The sequence below is a fragment of the Gadus macrocephalus genome, chromosome 14 (genome assembly GCF_031168955.1).
Source record: "Gadus macrocephalus chromosome 14, ASM3116895v1".
In the NCBI taxonomy this organism is placed as follows: domain Eukaryota; kingdom Metazoa; phylum Chordata; class Actinopteri; order Gadiformes; family Gadidae; genus Gadus; species Gadus macrocephalus.
The window spans coordinates 18,950,534-18,962,555 of record NC_082395.1 but is presented as its reverse complement, the minus strand read 5'-3'; the positions used below and the strand labels follow the sequence as shown (position 1 = coordinate 18,962,555).

Below are 12,022 nucleotides of genomic sequence, written 5' to 3'. Positions count from 1 at the left end.
TTTCCCCCTTACAAAGAATACAAAATTTTTCAAATCTAAAATAATGAAGAATAAGGAATTTCTATAAAACATTTAATGAATTAAAAAAAAAGTTTCAACTCGATTATATTACTTTGGAGATCGTTTGACCCAAAAATCGAAGTCACGATCAAAATTTGATGAAGTTCACAGCCTTCCTGTGACCTGTATTACCCCTGTAGTATCTGTGCTTCACGCTGCTCTCTCTCTGGGGCTTTTCTCCACCAGGTGATCCTGGAGGACGTGGCCATGCTGCAGATCACCCCGGACCAGTTCACCTACACCAGCGACCACTTCCCCGTCATCCTGAAGATGGGCGAGCAGCTGCTGACCGAGGGCAAGGCCTACATCGACAACACGCCGCCGGAGCAGATGAAGCTGGAGCGCGAGCAGCGCACCGAGTCTGCGAACCGCAGCAACTGTGAGTAGGGCAGAACGGTGAACCGGGTTCAAACAGACGTCTGCAAATCGCAAAGGCTGCGATTAATAAAAAAAACAAGATCTTTATTTTTTTCTGATTTGTTACCGTGTTATTATTTTTCTTAAAAAAAAAAAAATCATTTTAATAAGTTGTGTGCTCTGTCCCCTCGTCCAGCGGTGGAGCAGAACTTGAAGATGTGGGCCGAGATGAAGGCGGGGTCGGAGGCCGGGCAGTGCTGCTGCATGAGGGCCAAGATCGACATGGCCTCCAACAACGGCTGTCTGAGGGACCCCACCCTCTTCCGCTGCAAGAACGCGGCCCATCCCCGCACAGGCACCACATACAGGTACCGTCACGTTATCCAACCCCCTGTTTTAGGGCCTCTGAACACCGCTCCAAGCTATTTTAAAAGGCATTTACGATGTAGAAGTGCAGTTTCTTGTGTTTTATATTCTTGCATCTACTGAATGCTATGTCTCATATTTGCAATGGATGTATTGAGACCGGTCACAACCCACCCTTGCGTAAAGTCTCCCAAAATGTGAGGGTCTAGCCCTAGATTGCGCCACAACACATATCATAGCAGTTATTCTATTTGAAGGGGCTTGTTAGGGGTCACCTGGAGACTAAAATAATATTGAACATCGATGGCTGGTCCCCTTTCTAAGGGTGTGAAGCATTTATGGTGATATGTGCTGCATTATGGCGGGGAGGACAAAAATTCCAATCCAATAACTAGTGGTGCACGGATCAGGGTTGATCCGTGATCCGTACAGATCGACCCTCGCGGTTCAGAACGCACGTGATCCGCGGATTGGCCGACGATGCAAAAGTCTGCGTTCACGTGATCGGCGCATGTTTAATAGGCTACTGAACAATAAGCGTCACAGAATGCCGAGCGGAGGAGTTGGAGAAGCCTCCTGCATCATTAGAATCACCTGTATGGGAGTACTTTGGCTTCCCTGTGCACTATAATAAAAATGGAATAAGGGTGGTGGACAAATCGGTCAGTGTGCCGGCACTGTGGCACCAGGTTGGTGGATGTTGTAAATAACATTTACAACATTTGTCTTATCTTTTTTTGTTGATCCGAACCGTGAATCTAAAACCGTGACACGATCCAAACCGTGTGTTTTGTTATCCGTTGCACCCCTACCAATAACTCGAACCCCCACTTCCAGGGTGTACCCGACCTACGACTTCGCCTGCCCCATCGTGGACAGCCTTGAGGGGGTGACCCACGCCCTGAGGACCACCGAGTACCACGACCGCGACGACCAGTTCTACTGGGTGATCGACGCGCTGCGCCTCCGCAAGCCCTACATCTGGGAGTACGCCCGGCTCAACCTCAACAACACGGTGCTGTCCAAGAGGAAGCTCACCTGGTTCGTGGACCAGGGCTACGTGGACGGATGGTGAGTCACGCACACCTCCTACATGGCTCATAGACGATGACGCCAGATATGTATTAACAACGGCTGGGAAACTATTACAATTTCTAATCGCGATTAATCCCATGGTATTGGTGAGTTACCTCGCGATTTATCTGACATTTTAAATAATATTCTAAATATACTCCAATTCAAGTTAAATGAGATTATCAAATGGAATGCCGCACTAATTAATACCAAATGTACGTGATAAGCAAAAACTAGATTAATTGATCTTGAGGGAGTTCGATTGACTCACTCAGTGTTGGTTGAATATGAATTTTGCAGAACACAGATTTGGGAATTGTTACTTATTACAATTGTAAACCAACCATTACTGTGTAGTGTAGTTAAATTAAAATAAGTAGCACAACAGATTTTGGAATTGTAAACAGGCTGTCTCTTACTGCGATTGTAATCAGGCAGTCACTTATTGCAAGTTTAGTTGAATGTAAAGTAAGACAAAAATATCTATAAATGAATTCAGAACTTGCGTTGTTATCACACAAATTTTAACAGCCCCAGTATTAACATGATTACGCAGACGTGTTTTAGTATTTCAAATGCATTGAGTGACAGGCCTGCCTTGATTGTCAAACAAGATCAATTGTTGATTTCAGTTAGATTGGGATCTCTGTCTCTGGTCTTACGCCCTGTCCTCCGTCTCTCTCCCCCTGGCCTCCTGCAGGGACGACCCACGCTTCCCCACGGTCAGAGGAGTGCTGAGGAGGGGTATGACGGTGGAGGGCCTCAAGCAGTTCATCGCCGCCCAGGTAAACCCGCCTTCCAAGGGTCTCGTTGTCCCTTTTCCGTTTGGTTGATTGGTGACGAGTTAAACTGGTTTGTCTTCTGCGTTAATAGGGTGGATCCAGATCCGTAGTGAACATGGAGTGGGACAAAATCTGGGCCTTCAACAAAAAGGTATGGTTAATGTATTTTTCTATTGTATTTTTATGTTCATCTGGGTGAAGCTCATATGGATGGTCTGGTCTTTTTCTGGTACAAGTCTAGTCTATTGAGTACTAGACTTTCCATATGGGCTTCACAAGCCTGGGAACCGACCAAAAATACGAGCTCAAATTGTATGAGTCTGGCTAGCCCCCTGCTTCAGACTGGGGTCCCAGTTGGACTTCACGTGGATTTCTCAAACGTTGCGATGCTCTGATTGTTGATCTATTCAATTGAATCCAGAGGCATTTCAGTCTGCGCCAATTTGGGCTGTCAATGTCAAGCTAGGGTTTGACGGTACTTGTTAGTAGGGGTGGGAAAAATAATAGATTCTTCGATGCATCGCGATTCTCTCTAGAACGATTCCGTCTTGATGCAGATAAATTAATAATCTGATTTTCATTTTATTTGTTCGCCTGCTGCAACATTCTGTTCACCAGAGAGGGATAACTTTTAGTAATTTTCAAATTATTTCATTTATCTTCAGTGTGTATTGGCCAATCTGATTTGTCATGACACGATTGCGATTCAGTCTACGCATAGCATGCACGCAAACTCACAGCCAGACACAAGAACTCCTTCTAATTCAAGAGCAGCTTTTTCTTTAATGACATGGAAAAGAAAGATTAGAAAGAAAAGAAAACTGAAACCTATTTTTGACATACTTCCATATTGTTTTGTAATGCAAGCTGCATTGATTATTGCATTGTTCATAGAAAGTCATATTTGTGACAAAAGCTTTTTCTCTAATAAAATATTAGATACGGTAATGAATCTGTTAATTTCTTTAATGATCATCACAAAAGTAAGAAGTGATTAGCAAACTCTGAGTAGCAAACTCAGATGTATATATATTTTTGAAAATCACGCATGGAAATGTACATAAAAAAAATTCTTGCATCGATAATCGTTTTTGAATCGAATTGTTGACCTCATAATCGGAATCGAATCATGAAGTGCCAAGAGATTCCCAACCCTACTTGTTAGCGACTTAAACTATCAGATGACAAGCCTTTTTATTACGCCACGTCCTATTTGGTATTTGGTTATCATTCGGATAATCAAAGGATTGGAAGTCTTTGAGATCAGTGGTTCTACATGGTTCATGAATGCCCTCATCATTGTCCTACCAGATGATGATTCAGTCCTGTAGGACAACAATGAGTCTATGATTATGTGTATTATGAATTCCCTCATGGCTTGTCTTGGCCATGCACTGTGCTGCTAGCATGGCTTTGGGTATTGGCTGTCTCCCTCCACATTCAAAACACCGCCACCTCCACCACCATACATATACTATACATGTACTACACTGAAAAACGTTATGTAAAACACGAATACAAACGCACTACACATACTATACTGATGCTGTACATGAACTGTACTAACACTGTGAACATTTCCTACAGTAACCCACTAACACTGGCCAACCTCACAGATCGGTCCCCTCTCTTTTCCTCATCTTGTTCTCATCGTTATCTCCTCTTCCTCTCATCTTGCTCCCCCTAAGAGGAGGGGATTTTATTTAATCTCAGGGGAAAGGAGGGTCCATTACTTTTTAACTTGCGTTTCCCTGAAGTTAATTAAAAGATCGACTTTAATACAATAAAATGAACTAGATGAGGCGCATAAATGTTACTGTATAGTGGATTACATGATCAAACTACACCCTAGTAGAATAAATGTCTTGCAGTGTGGGTTCCTCTCCCTAAGTACTTCCTCCAAGCCTCGTGAGACCATCCTGATCCTGTGACTTCACAGCCGGTTCTCTGTGCAGCACGATTTGGCATCGAGCTGCTCCGTCGCTTCCGAAAATAACCACATTATAGCAGGAAGAATCTGCGCTAATGAAAGGGATTTTCACTCCATGACGGAGCAAGGAACGTCGCTGTGTTCAGAATTAAAAAAACAAATGTGTTGCAATCAACAGAGCAGTGAAAACGGTTTTATCCAATCTAAACGGAATAATGAAGTTTAATAATTCACAGAAATATCAAAGGAAGGCTTTGATCAGAAAGGTTTTTGATTTGTTATCAGTCTGATTAGTGGGAGTTTTTCACAAAGTAAGCAACATAAATGCGGCCATTCATGATGGCCATTTTGTTTTTTGCCCAGCCAAGGCCAGTCTGATATTGCCGAACACACAAACACACTTGAATATCTGGATGTTCTCATGAGGCTAACTCCCTCCACCCAACCTGGCTGTTGCCTTGTCCCACCATTTACCACAGAATTGTTACTTATAGCTCCAAACAGTTGTACGCAGACAAGAGGGACATAAACTCACCATGTACACATGGTGAGCTTTCCTAAGTGTGCAGTTAACCTTTTTGCCAAGAGTTGAGCTTTAAGTCCCTGGTCTCTCAAATCCAGTGCCTGATGTTCGCCCACAACGTTCAGCAGATCTTGGCCAAACTTGCCACAAACATAGTTCATATCACGGGCTGTGTGTGTGTGTGTGTGTGTGTGTGTGTGTGTGTGTGTGTGTGTGTGTGTGTGTGTGTGTGTGTGTGTGTGTGTGTGTGTGTGTGTGTGTGTGTGTGTGTGTGTGTGTGTGTGTGTGTGTGTGTGTGTGTGCCACACTGTTTTTACCCATCAAGGCACAGCTCCCTAGTTTGAAATGTTGTGGTCGTAACCATGGATCGATTGGGTTGTGATGCTCGTTGCATTTCTTTCTTTGGATCTCCTCACTGCTATCCAAATCAAAGAGAATCGAAAGGCAGCCGTTCAAGTAGGATCATTTTTTTGATTGGTAAGGGTTATCATTTGGGGACTTAGAATTAGATATCCAGTCTTAAGAACACCCATGTAGGGAAATATGGCTTCTTTTAATGTGTGTTGAAAATATGTGTTTTACTCGTGACTATGCACACCTTGAAGCATATGATGGATTTGGCTGACCAGTATCTTGAATAAATGTATGACCGTAGGGAATACGAAAGCAATGTATACTAATTGCAATCAATTATAAGAATTCTACTCGCGTTGGTTTAGGAAACCCATCAGCCATAGTTCATGCCCTATCACGGTGATTTGACCTTGAGCTTAGCATCTGGCCCAGGCATTGCACCATCACCCACGTCTGCACTAACCTTTTAGTTTGTCCCTAGTTCCCTTTCTCACTTTCCTTTCTGTCCACTTTTCTGTTACTCAATGTCCTTGCTTCCCCTTCCTTGTGATGTTGTAGCGCTCCCCCTTTCTTTCTCTGTCCTGTCCGAGACATTAAAGTGCATTTCACTCTTCTGTTTCCAAGCTGCCAGTTAGCAGTCTGAAGGTACTCCTCTTCGTCCTCCTCTTCGTCCTCCTCCTTCCTCACAGCCCATACAGCCCTCACTCCCTCAGCGCATTCTTTCATGCACAGACACGTGTCTGTGTGTGTGTGTGTGTGGGAGTGTGCACACACTGTCCCCTGCTCCTGTCTTCCTACCAGTCACTTCATACAGAGGCGCAAACATTCGACTGAACTCCTTTTTGAAGCAATGTCATTGCAGTTTAGGGAGTATGGGGCAGCTGGGAGTTGGGAGATGGACCTCAAACGCAGTATATATAAAACCCATGTTAAAGAGGAATAAGAAACTATTCAAATTTGAATGATCAATTTGGATTTATTATAGTTAATTTTTCTGGACTTTATTCAAAAATACAGCTGGTTCTTGTCGCTGCCATGTCGAACTTGTTCTCACTAGTTTCCTTTTTATGAAATTAAAACGAGCAAGATGTTCTTTAATGGTATTTAATATGGTCTTTTAAGTATCTGGTAATGTAAAGGGTTACATTTACAATCAAACACATTAGGTTCACACCTTCCTCCTCCATGCTTTGATGCCCATATGTGTGCTGGATTATTTAAGAGCAACAGAAAATTGCAGAGATGGACTCATCTTATTTTGGCTTTTTGCAACTGCTTTTTTTTTTTCTTATCTTTTTTTTGCAGTGATCAAGTTTGTTCTGCTGGTCAACATTTTGTTGAAGTGAAAATGGACCTTGACAATGCTGAAGTTGACCAATGTCCTTAGATTGTTAAACCGGCACTATTTAAGTTTTCCAGAAGCAATTTTGTAAAAAAAAAAAAACGATTCCATGGCGACTTGTCGATTGGCTTTTTAATTCTTGAAAAACTGTAATTCATATTCTTTTATGTAAACGGTATGTACATAGCTGCAGTATAAGAGCGACATAGTGCAGGTTTCAATCTCAGAATTGATATATAACATCTCTGCAGCGATTATGTAAGAATATCATGATCAACAAATTGTGTAGTAAATAAGGCTCCATTGTTCAAGGCCCATGGGTACATAATGCCTCTTGATCCAGCAAAACCTTTTACATTTTTGTTATTTTGCCAACATTTCAAAGAGCGGACTAATGCTGGTGTATTTCCTGTATTTCTCGTTAGACATTTAAACAACTGAAAAAAACCTGTTCAACTAGTATCGTCTGTATAGCGATTGGCAAATCTTTGATGTTGCACAGTTCTTGTCATGACTCCCATCCTCTGCATGAACATGGTAGCATGTTGCTATGGTTGCCTTGCAGAACTGTAGCACTGCGTTCTAATGATGTCCTCTACATTTTGTGTGTGTGTGTGTGTGTGTGTGTGTGTGTGTGTTTCAGGTTATTGATCCAGTAGCTCCCAGATACACAGCCCTCTCCAAGTCCTACGTGGTTCCTGTAGCGGTCTCTGACGCGGTGGAGGAGATGAAGATGGCTGCTAAACATCCCAAGGTGATCAGTCCGACCTGTACCTCTCTGTGGTCCTGAGCTCCACACCTGTTCATCCTCACCTGGATTGTTTGTTAACACACATAACAACAAACACGAGCATGAATTATGAGCAATCTGAATTATATCGTTGTATTTATGGTCGAGGTGTATGGCCGATGGGTACTCGAAACAGCGAGGAGAAGGGAAAAATGTGATGAGAGCTGATCATACACCAGCCTTTATTCTGAGTACATAAAAGGGAAACACTGAAACCTGCACAACTTATTGTACAGGTTTCTAGTCCAGTCCAAACTCCTGCCTGCTGGGTTTTTCTAACGGGAACTTCGTGCTCTTTTGCGGCGGTAGAACGCCGAGGTCGGGATGAAGGAGGTGTGGTACGGACCCAAGGTTCTGGTGGACGGAGCCGACGCCGAGACCTTCTCCGTGGGAGAGGTGGTCACCTTCATCAACTGGGGCAACCTCATCATCACCAAAATCAACAAGTAGGCACACAATGATTCGCATGTCGCGAGAACTTCTAACACCACGGTACAGTAAGGGGCAAAATCGGCAACCGATAAGGCCGACAGACATTGTAAGTGATGTCATGGCTTCGCCAATTTTCTTTTTCAATGATAAACAAAAGAGTCAACCGTTCTCAACAGTTCCAAACAAACGCTTTGTGCCTTCGTATCAGACCTTATAATGGAGCATTTCATGTGTTGCTGTTCATTGCGATTGTGTGCCAACAACAAGACAGTGATTGTTCCAAGTCCCAGAGTCTCACGACGAGTGGAAGAGCAACGAGCCTGGTTTCACTGCCATTTGGGCAGGCAGTGATGAGGTTCTGAGTAGATAAAACCCAGCCTGTTTAATTCTCAAGAGGCCGTTTCCAACTGCCGCCACGAGTCCAACGAGAGCTGAACCTCCACGTTGAACACGGGTCCCATGGCTGAGCGCGTGTTCTTCTCTCTCCGCGCTGACGTAGGGACGCCGGCGGGAAGGTGTCCTCCCTGGAGGCCCGTCTGAACCTGGAGAACACGGACTTCAAGAAGACCACCAAGATCACGTGGCTGACGGACACCCAGCGAGCGCCCCTGCTGCCCGCCGTCTGCATCAACTACCTGCACCTCATCACCAAGCCCGTCCTGGGCAAGGAGGAGGACTTCAAGGCCTTCATCAACAAGGAGAGCAAGGTCCGGCCTCACGAGACCCACGATGCTTGGCTAGTGGAAAGATGGGTGGCCCTTAGAAGGATCACAATGTATATGACTATATAAGGAGAATGGTTGTTTTTGTCTGATGCCTTGCATATCCATATGCTTTAATGTAAGGGAAGTCGGATGGACTGAGAATATGAAATCGTATTTTGATTTATAGATTATTATGCGAAAGTAATAAATTTTTTCCATATTGTTCACCCCATTGTATGAAGTCTTGTAATTAGCGTGGCAGGTTTTAGAGATTAACGTGTTGATTTAACTAATGGTCTATTAGTACTTTTTCAAATATTTTTTTCGCATTGTTTCCTGTGTTAGCTAGAGGAGCAGATGCTCGGAGATCCTTGCTTGAAAGACCTGAAGAAAGGTGACATCATTCAGCTGCAGAGGCGGGGCTTCTACATCTGCGACCAGCCCTATGAGCCAATTAGGTGAGACTTTATGGAGGACACCCGAGTGGTCTTATAGTGCGACATGTGTAATATGAACCATGTTGGTTTATTTATCCTCAAGCCTTTAGAGCCAAGCTTTAAGTTGAAGAGGAAGATTGGCTAGGAGTCTGGTCTTTACATGTTATGTGTATGTAGTCCCAACAGCTGCAAGGAAAGTCCTTGTGTGCTGCTCTACATCCCTGATGGCCATACCAAGGAGATGCCCACCTCCGGCTCAAAGAACAAAGCCCAGACCCCCAGCAGCAAGGTGAGTCCCATTGTCCCCAAACCATGGGACCACAAGGGCCTTTTACTACGATGACACCACATTGTTTTAAGTAGATAAATAGAAAGTCGAACTGAGGCTTCTTATAATACTAATATGACTATCCACTGTGATGTTGCATATAGATGAGATAAAGATTTTTCGTGATCTGTACTGCCATAGTGTTCAGCGGCAGGCTGTCAACCTCTTTTAAAGGTCCCATGGCATGCTGCTTTATGGATGCTTTACTATAGATATTACTGGGCCCCTAACACAGTATTTGAAGACGTTCCCGAAATTCAGCCGTGGTGCAGAATTACAGCCACTACGAGCCAGTCGCACATTGAGCTTTCCCCAAATGCGCTGTTTCGGTGTCTGTAGCTTTAATGCAAATGAGGAGGAGAGGCGGGTCAAGGAGGAGGGTGGGGGTGTGGCCCTGAGCAGCTGGCGGCCACGGTACCATGCTCTGTGTACAGTGGATGTATCGCAATGGAGAGGCGCACACAGCCTTTGGCCGTGTGCTGTCAATATTCGAGAGTCCTGGAGCTATATCTAAATAATATCATATTATACATAGATATCTATCATATATTACCACGACCAAAAGCTGTGTGCGCCTCCAGAAGAAATTATGGATCTCAAACGACTGCGTCGGGTTCTCCAACGTCTCTGGTTCTTCCAAGTCCACATCAATCTGAGGTAGACTGAATGACGACATGGAGGAGAAAGGGATTGTTGACCACGATTTTCTCCCGTCTGAGCCTCGCCGCCTCGGCAGCGGGCAGCGCTTAGGCACCACTGCCTCCTGTAGGCGGTGGTGCCTCGGAAGCGGGGCTCAAGCGGGAGACAATCTCGGGCCACAATCCCTTTCTCCTCCATGTCTTGGTTCATGTACTTCAGGGAGTCAAAGACGTTCTCCTTCCCCCAATACCTTCTCAACCATGGCTGAGAACCATGGCTAACCCCCACTACGAGCCTCATTGTGGAATACCAGAGACGAGAGTCTGACGTGTTATGCGCATCGGACACACCAACAGCAAAACGGTTATCCAAATAAAGAAGTGTAGGCCTACAACACTTGCGTTACAGTCCTGGAGCTGTATATCTAAATAATATCATATAGCCTAATAGGCCTACATATCATATAATACATATCATCAAGGCCAAAAGCTTTGTGCGCCTCCAGACGATATTATGAATCACAAACGACTGCGTCGGGTTCTCCGACGTCTCTGGTTCTTCCACTTCCGCATCAATCTGATGTAGACTGAACCGCGCGCTGCCCGCTGCCGGGCGGTGGTGGTGCCTCGTGGCAGCAGGCGGCGAGCAGTGGGGCTCAACGATGGCTAAGATAACCCCAGCTACAGTCTCGTTGTGGAAATCCCCCACACACACACACACATGTGGCGCTCGCAAGGTCTTTGCTCATTGTCGGGCCAAATTCCCTGGGCGGGCAATGCATTTCCAAATCAGCGCGCTTGAGCTTCCTTTTTACAAAGGCGAGCAGGAAACCTGGTGCTCGTTTTACACCGAACGCAAGTTAAAGCCACTGGGGGACCATAGGCAGGCTAGGGGAACTCCTCCAAAAAGTGAGGAGTTCATAAAGTGAGATTTTCATGCGATGGGACATTTAAACTTAGTCTATTCGGCTGTCTTCCTCGGTTTAGCCTGCCTCCGCTGGAAAGGTAAAGAGAGAAGCGCCAGCCTCATCCCCAGCCCCGACCCCAGCCCAAGCAGGAGACGTGTTCTCCAGCGTCGTGGCTCAGGCTGAGTCTGTTCGCCAGCTGAAGGCTGACAAGGCTCCCAAGGAGGAGGTGGAGAAGGCTGTCAAGCAGTTGCTTTCTTTGAAGGTACTTGGAAATGTTCTTGGTATGACAATCGCACACTGTATGAAACCAAAGCACAGGCGGAGCCAACAATTGGTAAAGCAAAAATTATTTTCAACTGTGACACTTGAGCATAGTTAATACACCGATGTGTATGAGAATGAATAAGTTGACAAGGCAACGGCAAATAATGGCATATGTGTGATACATTGAAGATAGGATTCTTCTGAAGATTTGCTGTTCTGTAAATATCTTCCAATGCAGACAAAGAGGCATTTTTTTATAATTTCATCACTTTGCTGAGCTAGGGATTCATTAACTTAATTGGAAGGGACTAATGCCTTTTTTTTGCTGTTTTTTCTCTAACTGAACTCTCAAAATGATATTCTCTACTACATGGTTTAAGTGTTAATCTCTATCTTGGACCAATGGTGTGTTTGTTCACAGGCTCAGTTCAAAGAGCAGACCGGTTTGGAATACAAGCCTGGTATGACCCCTCCTTCCCCGGCCGCTGCCACCACCACCGCCTCCTCCTCTTCCTCCTCCTCCTCCTCCTGTATCTACACCAGGGTGACCGAGCAGGGCGAGCTGGTCAGGAAGTTGAAGACCGAGAAGGCCCCCAAGGTATGCAGCCAAGTTTAATTTGATCAAATGCACATAATCCAAAAATGTTCAGTCACTGGGAAATGCGTTGTTTTATTCACGGTACCGGCCCGTTACATTTGGGTGCGTGTCAATGCCGTCATATTCCCTGAAACC

General features: G+C 44.8%; 1 protein-coding gene across 7 annotated transcripts in view; it reads left to right on the top strand.

Annotated features, from left to right (window-relative positions):
* The window catches only part of eprs1 (glutamyl-prolyl-tRNA synthetase 1), a 30,532-nt gene that overhangs the window by 3,560 nt on the left and 14,950 nt on the right, over window positions 1-12,022 (top strand). For all 7 annotated transcript variants that reach the window (XM_060071497.1, XM_060071494.1, XM_060071496.1 and 4 more), the window contains exons 8-19: window positions 247-439; window positions 614-785; window positions 1,621-1,854; window positions 2,558-2,642; window positions 2,731-2,790; window positions 7,432-7,542; window positions 7,888-8,024; window positions 8,510-8,717; window positions 9,060-9,172; window positions 9,329-9,440; window positions 11,105-11,287; window positions 11,711-11,887. In XM_060071497.1, coding sequence (XP_059927480.1) covers window positions 247-439; window positions 614-785; window positions 1,621-1,854; window positions 2,558-2,642; window positions 2,731-2,790; window positions 7,432-7,542; window positions 7,888-8,024; window positions 8,510-8,717; window positions 9,060-9,172; window positions 9,329-9,440; window positions 11,105-11,287; window positions 11,711-11,887 — 1,785 coding nt within the window. The remainder of the gene's footprint in view (window positions 1-246; window positions 440-613; window positions 786-1,620; window positions 1,855-2,557; window positions 2,643-2,730; window positions 2,791-7,431; window positions 7,543-7,887; window positions 8,025-8,509; window positions 8,718-9,059; window positions 9,173-9,328; window positions 9,441-11,104; window positions 11,288-11,710; window positions 11,888-12,022) is intronic.